Source organism: Callithrix jacchus, chromosome 14 (assembly GCF_049354715.1).
Source record: "Callithrix jacchus isolate 240 chromosome 14, calJac240_pri, whole genome shotgun sequence".
Lineage (NCBI taxonomy): Eukaryota > Metazoa > Chordata > Mammalia > Primates > Cebidae > Callithrix > Callithrix jacchus.
The window spans coordinates 28,167,422-28,182,631 of record NC_133515.1 but is presented as its reverse complement, the minus strand read 5'-3'; the positions used below and the strand labels follow the sequence as shown (position 1 = coordinate 28,182,631).

The following is a 15,210-nucleotide window of genomic DNA, read 5'->3' as shown; positions in this document are numbered from 1 at the left end:
TGTCATCTTTTTTAAAAAATCATGTCATTTATATAAGATCCTCCTGCCCGTTTCCCGAAATCTCTTCTCTTCAGCAGAGCCCCCCTCTCCACAGAGGCAATGTCACACAGGGTGACCTCCCTCTGACATCCTGCTCTGCCTTCTAAATTCCAAACATCATCCACCACTCCCTGCTGGCCCAACTGGTCCTCACTCACAGTGGCAGCACATTCTCTGACACCCCACACCTCCTGTAGGAGCCCTGTGGGCAGGTCAGGTATGGGAGAGCTACAGGAGAGAAAGGCAAGAGACATTTGTATCATCTGCTCCATCAGCCTCACCATTTGCCCATGTAACTACCAAATCCTCTGCCCACATTAACTTTTTTCTGCTGCTTCAAATGTCAATTTTCCAACTGGTCTTGACTTTTCTCCCCGTTTCCCTACCCCCAGCAAGAGTGCAGGTAAGAATTATCAGCACCAACAACTCTATTTTTCCTTCTTTAATGTGTTTCTTGTTCTCCCTTTCCTCCTGCTTCACTTTGTCTTGATTTGACTTCCTCTCCCTCTAGATTTTTGGGGATGCTCATTAGGTCTTTTGATGCTTCTGTCATTAATGAAATGTCACCTTCCTGGGCCAATGTTGCACTCAGCCTGTGCTGTCTTTCTTCCCAGTGCTGCTATTCCTTCTTCAGCTCTCATGTGCATACATGTCTCCTTAAGGCTGGGTCCCCAGATCTAACATACACCTAGACAGCATCACCCACACCCACTAGCTCCTGTCTCCCCTCACCAGTGTACTCATGCATGCAGACACCGGTCCTGGCTGGGGGAAACAACACACTCCCCTAACTCAGAAGTTTAGCTAGTGTTTGCCATTTGCATGTAGTCTTAGAGAGCAGGGGAAGGCACCATGGCTTGTCCTATGGGAAGCCTGTTGATAAAAGCACAACAAAGATGCATCCCACTTCCCTCCTGGAAGAAGACTATAATCTTCTGAGGCCTGAACAGCTGCTTTCTTCCCCTCGATGGTCCATAGGTAAGGCCTGAGTTGGACAAACACTCACTCCACCGGCTCAGCGACACTCATCCTGCAATACCATAGGATCAGTGATCCAAGTCTGCAGATGCTAGCAGCCTTCCCAGCTCCGACACCCCAACCCTTAGGCATTCCATGAATACACAGTTATATCATGCTCACACATTCCTAGAGGCCACTGAAACTGCAGCCACAGTTCTGCGTCATCATTTTGCAGAAGTATGACCTATGTCAGCCAGGAGGCCATCAGACTCAGAACCCTTCCCTTCCTCAAGGCTAGTTCATGTGGCCCACTGCTAAATCCTTTGAAGCTTCATCCTTTGGCTGAGATCCTAGAATTATAACCCTCATCAATGCCCCTCTCTGTTCTTACAAGGTTTGTAACACCTTCATTAGCTGCAGTGTCTCATTGAACGACATCTAAATCTGCCCATTTTATTTTTAGAGCCATCATGACCTCGATCCTTTGTACATAGGATGTACAGGTGTTGCCAGGTAATGTTTTTATTCTTACAGTTAAGTGCATGCTGGGCTTGTCAGAAGGAAAGGGCACTCACCTGGGAGCTGTCGTGGCTGAGGATGATGGAGCTGAGGTCCCCGCAGTTATAGTGTTTGATGAGATCCTCCGTCGTGTAGGGGTTCTGAAGACTGCCTGCTCGCAGGCTCTCCTGCTGCAGGAGGGTCTGGTTCAAAGCAAAGATGACCTGAAAGAAAGGCCCTCTTTAAGTTCACTAACAAGACAACTGTTTGCTGCCATCTTACTTCTTTTGTCCATGGCTGGCACTCCCGTCACCTCTGTGCTCATTATGTAAGGATGTGGATGCTGCTACTTAAAAAAGGGACACAAATCCCCAAGCAACGTCCAAAGGAAAGGACAGGCGTTCCCAAATCAGCCCCAACCATACACACTTGGGGAACTGCCTTATGAAGGACACAACAACCTGGAACTCTTCCACCGGCATGACCAAGAGGTGAGTGAACCCAAGAGCTGGCTTCTGAGGAATGACTGAAGAAGCCAGGAGGTGGGGCAGGCAGAGGGCTGGGGACTCACAGACACACCTCCAGTGGGTTCCAATTACATAAAGGACTGGGCAGGAACTTTGGGAAACCCAGCATACTCTGTTCCCACGTGTTGTAAGAGGGACCTGGTGGGAGATGATGGAATCATGGGGGTGGGTCTTTCCCATGCTTTTCTCAAGGTAGTGAATAAGTCTCATGAGATCTGATGGTTTTACATCAGAGATTGTGCCACTGCATTCCAGCCTGGGTGACAGAGCAAGACTCCATCTCAAAAAATAAATAAGTAAAATAAAATAACTGGAGAGCTTAGTGCATTGTGATGATTTAAGATGCATTATGCACATCTTTTCAACCATCAGTGTGGCACTGCTAGCTAATGGATTCATTAGATCCATTGGATATTAATGGAAGTTAATGTGAAAATAGGAGAAATGAAGGCTAAAGAAAATTAAACACCAGCCTGTCCAACACGGTGAAACCTTGTCTCTACTAAAAATACAAAAATTAGCTGGGTGTGGTGGCATGCACCTGTGGTCCCAGCTACTCAGGAGGCTGAGGCTAAAGAATCACTTAAATCAGGGAGGCAGAGGTTGCAGTGAGCCGAGATTGCGCCACTGAACTCCAGGCTGGATGACAGCAAGACTCCATCTCAGGAAAAAAAAGAAAACAAGTTTTAATTTTACAGAACTTCTCAGAGTCTTCGATATACTAATGTGTGATGTGGGTCTCCTTGATGGGGAACAGAGTACGCTGGGTTTTCCAAACATATTTGAGGCACACATCACCAGAGAAAGCTTCACTGGAATATCTTCTGGGAAAATCCAGATTCAAGATCCTGATGCCAGGAACTGTATCTCCCCAGCTCTGACCAAGCTCTCTAGTGCCCAGGGGAATTTATTTTACAAAGTAGGGAATTCTCCTGGGCACTGGAGAGCTGGGTCAGAGGTTGGGAGGTTGGGTTCCTGGTATCAGGTGGGGAGTGGGTCTGGCCACCCCCTACAAGGCTCCAGACAACACTTATGATCCTGTGGCATTTTCTCTCTCACTTTTCCCAGATACAGATGCAGCTCTATAGCCTCTGACAGCTCCCCTTTCTTGTGCCTCCCCAGTTCAGCATACAGGATGCTGCCTTTGCTGGAATATCCCCTCACTGTTTGCTGCAATATTGACAGGCTTGGTCCAACTGTGTTGCAGCAAAGACTGAATATGCATTTGAGGTCTCAAGTCAGCAAATGACCCTACCCAGCCCCAACCCCCTTTCTCCTTTCACATATTCTCTCCTCTTTCTGAGTGGCAAGGAGGCAAGAAGCCTTGCTGGTCTGCCTCTAAGGGGCCAGGGCGGCACAGGCCCATTGCATGCATGCCCCTTGTCTCAGTCCATTTATGCTGCTACAACAGAATGAGACTGGGTAATTTATAAGGAACAGAAATGTATTTCTCACCATTCTGGAGGCTGGGAAGTCCAAGATCAAGGCAGTGGCCTTTGGTCTAGTAAGGAGGCTCTTGCTGCATTCTCACACGGAAGAAGACAGAAGGGTAAGCTCGCTGAACAGCTACATGATGCCTCTTTTATAAAGGCCTTAATCCCATAAAGAGGAGCCCTCATGGCCTAATCACCTCCTAAAGGCCTCACATCTTAACACCATCATACCACAACATCCGAATTTTGGAGGGGACACATTCAAACCACAACATCCCTCTTTCCACATAGTTACCTTCCTCAGTTACTCTAATATTTTCTGTGCCTGTGACACAACCTTAACCAAAGAAGGAGGCAGATCTCTCTTTGTAAAACCTCTCCATCCTCTCTTCTCTTAATACCTCCCCCTTTTCTCTGGCAGAGGCACCTCCAGCCTCTCCTGGAACAGCATCTTCTATCTTGAACCCTCTAGACCATACCATATTCCCACCTTCCCCACCTCTCTATTGGTGACAAGCCAGAGCAGGTAACAAGACTGCTTGGTTATGTGTTGATATGGCTTGGCTGTGTCCTCACTCAAAATCTCATCTTGAATTGTAGCTCCTACAATTCTCACAAGTCATGAGAGGGACCCAGTAGGAAGTAATTGAATCATGGGGGTGGGTCTTTCCTATGCTGTTCTCTTGATAGTGAGTAAGTCTCATGAGATCTGACGGTTTTATGAAGGGGAGTTCCCCTGCACATGCTGTCTTGCCTTCCACCATGTAAGACATGCCTTTGCTCCTCCTCCACCTTCTGCCATGATTGTGAGGCCTCCCCAGCCATGTGGAACTGTGACTGCATTAAACCCCTTTCCTTTACAAATTACCCAGTCTCAGTTATATCTTCATTAGCAGTGTGAGAACAGACTAGTCCATGCAGGATCACAGCCCTGCCAGAGAAATGGATACATCTTGTCTGCAAACTGATCTAAATGAGACAACTCAGCCTTCCACAGGTGTAAGCACCTGCATTCTAAAGCCATGCAATTAGGGCCTGCCCACAACTGGGAATTGCTATCAGACTTCAGATTAGCTGGAGGAACAAACCTTCAACAGTTTGGGAGGGGAGAGAGAGGAGCATTATGAAACACCTATCAGGTATGCTCAGCCCCAGGCCAAAGTCCCACATATTCTGTCTCCATCTAACTCATCTAAGCCAAATTATCACAGTCTGATTGGCTTACAAATACCTGCTGATGAGCTTTGCTATTCTCTTAAAAGCATTCAGCACAAGCCCAGGTTACCTGGTGCTTAAATATCTTCCTTTGAGAGTGTTCATTAATTTTGAAAAGTCTTTCTTAAGGTTTTGTTGGTACTTAGAAAAGACTGAGTCACCCATTGTAACAGACGTGTCAGTCTGCAAACTAGGGCAGACTGTGTATGAGCCACATCACAGATTAAATAAGAACTTTAGGCCAGACACAGTGGCTGACACCTGTAATCCCAGCACTTTGGGAGGCCAATGCAGGTGAATCCCCTGAGGTTAAGAGTTAAAGACCAGCCTGGCCAACATGGTGAAACACTGTCTGTACTAAAAATACAAAAAATGGCCAGGCATTGTTGTGGGCATCTGTAATCCCAGATACTTGGGAGGCTGAGGCAGGAGAATCGCTTGAACCCGGGAGGCGGAGGTTGCAGTGAGCTGAGATTGTGCTACTGCACTCCAGCCTGGGCAACAGAGCAAGACTCCATCTCAAAAATAAATAAAATAAAATGACTACTGGAGAGTTTAGTGCATTATAATGATTTAAGACATCAGATACTTCCCCACTGAGAATTACCCACAATCCCTGGTGGAAGATGGACATTAGGACAGTGACCTGGCTAATGTTGCTCATCCCCATGGTCCTCAAGGACCAGAAGGCCTGGGAACAGCAAAGCTGGAGGAGATGAGGGGGTGAGAAGAAGGGTAGCAAAATGCCAACCGTGATCCTGAGTTACTCTAGGATTCTGGAAACTGAGTGGCTGACAGACTGAACATCAAGAATGGAAGGGCATAAGGGATGATGAAAGGTATCATGAGAGTTCATTCTGTGTCAACTAATCAAGGACAGAATCAAGGCGAGTCACAGTGCTAAATGATCCTAAAGTTCGTTCACTGATCCCTTCTATTCATTAATTCAGTCAATGAGTAGTTATTACATGCCTACTCTTCCAAGCACTGAAGGTACACTCATGAACAAGGCAAGATCCTTGCCTTTAATGGAACTTTTTTTTTAACCTGAAAAAGGGGGCGTTTTTCAAGAAAAATCATGAAAAGAAGAGTGGAAAAGAGGTCTGGTGTATCATAGAAGCTTCTGGGAAAAGGATGAAAAGCAGAGGCCCAAAGTTAAACTCTGATTTCAGGCTTGCCAGGACAGCCCATGCACAAGCAAATCAAAAACCCTTGATCATCCCAGGATCACTGCTTTCTATTTTGCCCGGAGGGGAGGGAGGTCACCCCGTGTCACCTAGCACTGTGATGAGGAGGCCATACCATAAACACTCTTCTTTTAAGGAAGTTTGAACAGTGAACTGTGCATCAGAGATGGTGCTGAATCTTTCTTTTGTTGCTAAAAGCCACAGAAATGTACTTTTTAAATCTCTAGCATGATTTCCTGTAATCACCACATGCCTTTCCTTTTAGAGCTGCTGCAATGATCCGAGTAACAACCCAGGGGAAGCACGGCTTTCTTTTGTGCTTATTTATACCCCAACTACTCCTGAAAGGCCCTAAACTTCTCACAGATTAAAACCCAGCACAAGAGAAGCCATTCACCTAAGAGATCAAGAGATATAGTTCCTGGAGAGACCAGCTAAGTGATGAGGTAGAAGGGGCTGGATTTCCTTGGCTGAGAAGAGCAAGGATCCTGCCCCACTGTGCTCACCGGCAGATGTCAAGCACCAAACACAGTGGTTGCTATATGTCCAAAGAGACACAGTCAACGGAAGTCAGAGGAAGGCTCCATGATGAGCCTCAAGGACAGCTTGGCCCAGGGTCATAGACGAGGCAGCCCACCCCAAACCCCTCCTTCTCTGGCTTAGCTGTGATGTGGGGAAGTCTCTGGAGCACTGTTTATGTTTAAACTGGGGAAAGCCCTTACTGAAACAGACTCTTTGGAGAAAGACCCAAGATAGATTCCTGAAGAAAAAGTCTCTGAGTGAGATCAAAGGGCCCTTACAGGTTTTCCTTGGAGCCAGAATACTCCCCTGATGACTCAAGGTGCCTGATCACACATCACCACTACAAACCAGGGAGGCAGGTCATTGCCATCCAGCTCTCCCACTCCAGGTGGCAGCCGTTTATCACCTGTGCTGCCCAGACCTGGAAGTCCATGACTTGGGCTGCCCTGGAGTGAAGCTGGGCAGGGGCAGGGCCCTGCTGAAGGTGCCTCCCTTGGGGTGAGCCTTTGGTCAGGCCACGGGTAGCCATCTGTGAAGCTAGAGGAGATAACTCCCTCTCCAGTGAGGAGCCAAGTCTGGGGCAGGATAGTACTCCAAGGGAAATCTCCGTGGGCACCACAGAAGCAATTCACAACCCTAAACTCCCTCCCATTCAAACCACTGAGGCTCAGATACAGCATCCTCAGAAACTACTGTGGCATCTCTGAAGGCTCCCTCTCTGATAGAACTAATGACTGTCAGTCATCCTTACATAATTTACTCTCCTTGCTGTGCTTGGAGAAGTCTGAGCCAGTCTGACAAATGTGGGGTTTCAGGATATGGCTTGTGGATAAAAGAATTGCTCAGAAACTCCACCAGTTAAGTTGACCCCAGGGCCTCTTCCAGGAGGGCCATCGTGTCTGGGGCATTGTCACTGATCAAGTCATCTCACGTGAATCAGCTGAACACACCTGGGGCACAAGGACTGTTGTTCTTAGAGATCCAAAAAGGCCAGGTGCAATGAGCAGCATGCCCAGCCAGGAGCTGGGAACAGTGACCAGGAGGGAGACAGGCAAAGGAGCAGGCACAAGGGTCCTGGATGGGTCCTGGGAGGCTAACTGCCTACCACTGTGCCTCCCTTTCTGCATTCGAATCCTTACTTACAGTTTCTGCTAATGTTTTACACTTGTGTTAGGCTCCTAGGACTGCTGTGACAAAACACCACAAATTGAGTAGCTTAAACCACAGAATTGTACTGCCCTGCCATTCTGGATGCTAGAAGTGTGAAACCAAGGTGTTGGCGAGGTCATGCTCCCACTGAAGAAGCTGGAAGGATCTATTCCAGGCCTCTCTCCTAGCTTCTGGTGGTTCCTTGGCTTGTGGCTACATAATTCCAATCTACATTTCACATTCTTCCTGTGTATCTATCTCTGTGTCCAAATTTCATTTTTTTATAAGGTCATTTTTGAGTAGGGCCCACCCTAATGACCTCATCCTAACTTCCTCACCTGCAAAAACCCTGTTTCCAAATATAGTCACAACCTGAGATACTTGGGGTTGGGACCACAATGTAAGAATTTGGGGACAAAGACATAATTCAACCCATAACACATATCAGGCTCAGCGCTAGTTTTTTTCTAATAGTATGCATATGGTAAAAATGTTAAACAATATAAAGAAATAGATCCCCTTCCAATGCCTCTTCCCCAATCAGTCTTCCTTAAAGCAACCACTACTGCCAACACATTGTATCTCTTTCCACGGATGCTCTGCACATAAAAATGATAGATAGATAGATAGATAGATAGATAGATAGATAGATAGATAATCTCCTCCACTTTTGTTTTTCTCCTTGGGCCAATAAAAGTCAATCAAAGGCTTTAGTGAGTAAAAGCCTTTCCATGAACAAATACTGAACATATAATATATATATATATATATATATATATATATATATAGTTATAGAGAGAGAGAAATATATATATGTCTTTGTTTTATATATATATGTATATATACATACATGTGTGTGTGTGTGTGTGTGTGTGTGTGTGTGTGTGTGTGTGTGTGTATGTAGAAAGAGAGAGAGAAAGATGGAGTCTCACTCTGCTGCCTAGGCTGGAGCACAATGGCACGGTCTCAGCTCACTGCAACCTCAGCCTCCTGGATTCAAGCGATTCTCATGCCTCAGCCACCAGAGTAGCTGGGATTACATGCACCTGCCACCACTCCTGGCTGATTTTTGTAATTCTGTATGGAAGGGGTTTCACCATATTGGCCAGGCTGGTCTTGAACTCCTGGCCTCAAGTGATCCACCTGCCTCAGCCTCCCAAAGTGCTGAGATTACAGGTGTAAGCCACTGCGCTTGGTCCTGAAAGTATATATTATAATGTAAGACAAAACAAGCAGAAAATAAAAAGCCTAAGTCTGCTGAATATGTATCTTTCACTGTTTTTGAAGGAAATGCAGCCTGAGATATCCTATCTCTGAGATAACATCAGTGACTGAGGCAAATCACAGAAATGGAGAAGGAAAATTTCCGATTGCAAAAAGGGACAAAATCAAGATTCCCTACAGTCTTTTGAGTGAGAACACAGTTTAGGTGCAGAAGACCCTTGGTGCAGACCCCCAAATGTATCCCCCACTGTCTCAACCCAAAGCTGTCCTGAGACCTCTGCTCTAGGCTTAGGCTGCCTCTGGCTGACTCCAAGGAGAAACTCAAGCAGAATTCTACAGCTCAATAATTCAGACTATCCTGTAAGGCTTCAGGGTTCATTTCTCCCAGATCTCAGACCAACCTCTTCTTCCAGACACTCAAATGTTCTGATTTTCCCTGAGACCTTCTAAGGCAGTATTTCCCAAACCATAGATTGCAAGTCATTCTCCATCACTTCACTGTTGATATAAACCTTGGCATTCTCTACCCACCCATAGGCTTGCTTATTTCCCTTCATCTTTTTTTTTTTTTTTCCCTTCATCTTAGGCACAAGACCACATTGTGCACCCAGCTTTTCATGAGTAATTGCTAAGTAATTGCTGCATATAAACGAAGCCAAGCTTGTACACCAGCTCTTTTGTACACCAGCTTGTACACCAGATGGGCATCTTCTGTAATCACAGCTACACCCTCATGAATCTCCACCCCCAGGTGATTGCAATATGCAGGCAAGGCTGGGAACCACAGATAGGACTTGTCAGAGTTAGAGCTTCAAGAACCTAAAGAAATGAACACCTGACATGTCCAACTGTTGCAAATATAAAATGTCTTAGAGAGGTGCTGGTCTTGCTGCACTGCGATCAATTGCTGGCTCAAGTCACCAACAGGTACCAGAATGCCAATTCCCTGCCCCACAGCTTTTAGAGCCTGACTCATACTCTCACCAGGAGGGACGTGGGCTGTTAGGGTGTTGGCAGAATGGGCCAGCATGCTTCTGCCAGTCATACTGTTTTCTACGGTTTTTCCATGGAAACATAAGCCTTTCTGTGGACTAGCCTAGAAATCACTCTTTAAAACATTATTGCAAAAGAAATTTACATTTTAAGTTTCCAAATCCAGTTTGTGGAATGTTCCAAGGAGAATTCCTCTCTAATGTCTCCCATATGGCTACCATCTTGCCAAGCTACTCACACTGATGTACCTCCAGTGGGTTCTCTTGAACAAAAAATTGCCAGGTAGCAAATGCCTTAACATAGGTCCTTGTCACTCACTGTCAATCTTTTAACAGTACCTGGGGAAAAAGCAAGATCCTCTGGGGAAAAAAGAACAAAAGGAAGCATGGTGGAATATCAGAACTCTGAGCATCCAGGAGAGGGACAGCAAAGTACTCAAGATCAAAGCTGTTAGCAGGACAGAGTTACAATTATAATAATAATCACAATAATAATAATAGCATTCCTCACCCCCTCCTCCACCCCACAGAGTCAGCCAGTCCTCTGGGAGGTTAAGCTACACTTGGGGAAGAAGACGGTAGTGGCCCTACCCTGACAGAGTAGCTCTTGGGTTGGAAAGGGGGCAAGAACCAATGGGTGTGTGACAGCAACCAGTCACAGAGAGCAGTAGAGGATAAATGCAAACAGTAGGAGTTTGGGGTCAAGGTGGAGGCCCCAGAGAGAAATGAGCTATCCCAGTCACTCCCTTGCCCCAGAACTATAGTTTGCCTCTCCCCACCATCAAAAAACAGGTGGCGCCATGAATGGTGAATCTATGTTACTGTATTACCTGGCTCCTGATTGCCAAGCAGCAGGCATGCTCAACCCCCCATGGAGGGGGCCTTTAGCGACAATGACCCAAGGGAGGAGAGTGTTTGAGAGTAACATTATCCTGTTTAGCAAAACAGAAGTGATTGATGTGCAGAACCATATCCAAGTGGTTAACAGTGACCATGGCTTCCACCAGCCCCTTCCTCCACCACCTAACATCACGCTGCTGGCTGTGAACAGCCTGCTGGATGTGGCCAGGCCATTAAAGGAAGAAGAAGCCAGAGACCTCCAAGACTTTCTTTTTTGAGACGGAGTTTCGCTCTTGTCACCCAGGCTGGAGTGCAATGGCGCGATCTCGGCTCACCGCAACCTCCACCTCCTGGGTTTAGGCAATTCTCCTGCCTCAGCCTCCTGAGTAGCTGGAATTACAGGCACATGCCACCATGCCCAGCTAATTTTTTGTATTTTTAGTAGAGACGGGGTTTCACCATGTTGACCAGGATGGTCTCGATCTGTGGACCAGGATGGTCTCGATCTGTTGACCTCATCATCCACCCACCTCGGCCTCCCAAAGTACTGGGATTACAGGCTTGAGCCACCGCACCCGGCCAACCTCCAAGACTTTCACACTAACTAGGCTACTTTCCTGGAAGTCTATAAAGATTTCTGTCCTAGACTATAAGAAATAGTAACTATGTTTAAAGCTTGCTACTGGCCATTCTTGCTACCTGCAAATGTATCCACTTCAGATACACAGAAAGGCCTTATTTATTGAGAAAAACTCTTATTATTTGAGGACACCAGTGGAGGGTCCTAGTGGAATCCAGACCACTAACTAGGGATACAACGGATGTCTGTGTCTATGGCAGAGGAAAAGCATAGCCCAGTCTCAGGCTCTGCAAACACTCAAGGAGATGGGCTCCAGGTGACACACAGCTGTTCTCTGAGGCTCACCTGAAACAGACATTGCATGTGGAAGGGCCTAGAAACAAATGAGCCACCAGTGAGTGATGTCACTTTGGAGAGGGTCCCAGTGCTTTTTCAGAGTGTACCAGAAGGCTGAATCTAAGGCCTTCGCTGTCAGCTGTTCTAATCTCATACCCAGTGTTTAACCCCCTCTATAGCATCTTGACCATCCAAGTTCTTTTTAAATGCACCATCCATCTCAAGTCACTCACCTGTAAAATGTCTTGTAAGACATTTTAACTATTAGAAAGTCCTTTCTTTTTGAGTTCTCTGTCCATGACTGCCATGTACTCATTTACATATATCAGTACATTGTGTGTTTTCACACATGCAAATTTTAATTTGTTAGCAGTAGCTGTCAAAATGGGAAATGTGCATGTCCTACTTCTAGGAATCTCTCCCCCATAGAAATACCAGCACAAGTGTGTAATATACACAAATACAAGGAGGTTCCCTAGGGAAGTATAATGGTGCTCCCCTGGCACTAGGGCTGTTCAGTCAAGATTGAAATAACCATAAATGGGATTCTTACAACAAACAGAAAATTGGATTAGATGATCTCAAGTGTAATTACACTTGTAAGTCCTTAATTTGCTCCATCTCAAGAAGCAACGGGAGTAGAGCCCTCTGGTCTTCATCCTGCCCTCTCAGCCTTGCTTGATTCTCCTCCCCTCGGCACAGGCCATGGAGCTCCATGGAGAAGGGGGTCAAGATTAGGTTGGCATCAGGAGACTCCACGTGGTCCCTGAGATGTCTGAGTCATCTCTTCTGGTTATGCTGGGGGGAGGGACACCAACGTAACCACCGCACACAAACTCTATTCACTGAAGGGTCAGTATAGCTGCCCCAGTGCATACTCTTCTACAGTCAGAAACCTATGAAGCCTGGCAAGGGACAACAACAGGGGCGGCGGCATAGGTAGACACAGGCACTGCAACAGGCTCTGTTAGTGTGGCAGCAATCAAGTATGCAGTCCCAGGACAGACCAACGCAGCAAGAACAGGAGTAGCCACCAGAGGTCCAAGAATAAGCACAGCTAGCGTGACCACGCAGTGGGGGAGGGTGGCCAGAATGACCATGGGGTTAGGGAGGATTGCCAGCATGACCAAGGGGTGGGGGAGGGTGGCCAGAATGACCATGGGGTTAGGGAGGATTGCCGGTATGACCAAGGGTTGGGGGAGGGTGGCCAGAATGACCACGGGGTTGAGGGAGGGTGGCCAGAATGACCATGGGGTGAGGGAGGATTGCCAGAATGATTACGGGGTGGTAATCCCATAGAATGACTATGGCATTGGGGGAGGGATGCCAGCATGACCATGGGATGGGGGAGGGTTGCTAGAATGACCGTGGGGTGGGAGGAGTTGCTAGATTGGCTATCAGAAGCAGGGCCAATATGTCCTCCCAGCCTGTTGGCAGGGTGGAGAAGGGTGTTGCATTTTGTCATTGGAGGTGCATCTTGTCCTTGGAGGAGCCACCAGGCTCTCCCCAGAGGGCAGCAGGAATGTGACAACTGCAAAGATGACCAATAAGCCCAATGTAGAAGCAGCCAAAGGCCCAGTGATGAGACCTTCATCTCCACTGTGCAGAATGAAAGCTCCCTGAGTGAATGAGATGGAAGCCAGAGCCTCGTGGGCCAACAGCAAGCCCAGGAGGAAATAAGGAAAAAGAAGGATAGATCTCACCGTAGGAGAAGTTTACATTAGCAAAGGAGGATAAAGGTCACTGTAGGATAGGGAAGACAGGTCAATCTGAAAATCATCTCCTTACCAGCTGCGGAACCACTAGAGAGGGCAAAAGAGGGTGTCGTGTGGATTAAATGTCCCTCCACACAAAAGATAAGTTCATCCTAACCCCCAGATCCTGTGAATGTGACCTTATTTGGAAACAAGGTCTTGCAGATATAATTAAAATTATTAGGGTGGGTTCTGATCCGATATGACTGTGTCCTTGTAAAAAAGAAAATTTAGACACAGAAAGACAGGCACCCACAGGGAGAAGACCATGGAGAGACACCCAGGGAGAATGCCATGTGACACCAGAGGCAGTGTGTTAGTCCGTTCACACGCTGCTAATAAAAACATACCCAAGACTGGGTGATTTATAAAGGAGGAAGGTTTAAATTGACTCACAGTTTTGCAGGGCTGGGGAGGCCTCAGGAAAGTTACAACCATGGCAGGAAAAGCAAACATGTCCTTCATCACATGGCGGCAGGAAGGAGAAATGGTGAGCAAGAGGGGGAAAAGCCCCTTATAAAACTATCATATCTTATGAGAACTCACTCAGTATTGGGAGAACAGCATGGAGGTAACCGCCCCCATGATTATATTACCTCCCACCTGGTCCCTCCCACGACACATGGGGATTATAGAAACTACAGTTCAAGATAAGATTTGGGTGGGGACACAGCAAAACCATATTAGGCAGAGACTGGAGTAAGGCTCTCACAAGCCAAGAAACACCAAGGATTGGTGTCAACCACCAGAAGCCAGAAGGGGGGATTTTCCTCTAGGTCTTCAGAGAGAGCACTTCCTGGCCAACACCTCAATATAAGATTTCTAGCCTCCAGAACTGGAAAAAAAAATTTCTACTGTTTTAAGCCATCCAGTTTGTGGTACTTTATTGCTGCAGCCCTAGAAACCCAATACAGGGGTGACAGAACCAGCTTTTTGCCTCACCACAGCCCCACCAGGAAGGAGCTAGGGCACCACACAAATAGGGGAGGAGCCCAGTTCTGGTTCTGCAGGTCTGAGACCCAGTTGGGTGTGCTCTCTTGAATAATGTGAAGAAGCCAGTCCTACCACAAAAGCAGTGATCCCACCTCTCGGTCTAACGTGTCTAATACTGCTGAGGAGGTCGTAAATGTTTATAGCAAAATAATGTGAAACAGCAAAATGCTGGAAAATGCCCAGACATTCGTCTACAAGAGAACTGGTAAACTGTGGTATTTGTATCCATGAGATACCCTACAACAGTGAAAATAAATAGTGCCCATACCCTAGCATGGTGAATATCATGCAATGTTGAGGAAACTGGCAAAACGCAGGAGAATATATATAAATATGGTTCCACTTACAGAACAATTCAAAAACAAGACCAGACAACATGCTGTTGGGGGTACATGTTTGGTAAAAAATGCAAAGAAAATAGTGATTTAAGGTAAGAAATGGGAGTTTATATGGAGCAGTTATGGAGACAGCGGTATCAGCATGAACAGAGATTTACAATGGTTTAAACCGTAAGGAAACATACTGTCACACAGCAGCAAGCCCGAAAGCAGAGGTGCATCATAAGATCGGGACTCCCTGGGCTATATAACTTCTTCATTCTTGAACCGCCCTTATGACTGGAAAATGCAAGCCTAGCCAGGGCAAAAGAAAACCTCTCTTCAACCACCTTCCATCTAACTGAGCCAATTTAAGACAGACGCTCACATCCAGACCAATAAGAGTAGCCAGAAAAATGCTGTATGCTAATTGGCTTAAACCAGGATTCTGAACCAATGGCAGGCAAGATTGGTTTTGAAACCAATTGATTTCTAACCAATCATTCCAAGATACAAATCTGGAGGAAAGGCAAAAAGGTGGCACATTACTGGATGGAGAAACAGAATTCCACCCCAAACCTGTCCCAGGCTCTCCTGCAAGTTAGCAAAAGAATGCCTAGGAATACGGAAATGGGACTAGGCCA

General features: G+C 46.6%; 1 protein-coding gene across 3 annotated transcripts in view; it reads right to left on the bottom strand.

Annotated features, from left to right (window-relative positions):
- TRABD2A (TraB domain containing 2A) overlaps nucleotides 1-15,210 on the bottom strand; it is a 65,461-nt gene that overhangs the window by 21,505 nt on the left and 28,746 nt on the right. For all 3 annotated transcript variants that reach the window (XM_008980420.4, XM_008980421.4, XM_078349002.1), the window contains exon 3: nucleotides 1,575-1,721. In XM_008980420.4, coding sequence (XP_008978668.2) covers nucleotides 1,575-1,721 — 147 coding nt within the window. The remainder of the gene's footprint in view (nucleotides 1-1,574; nucleotides 1,722-15,210) is intronic.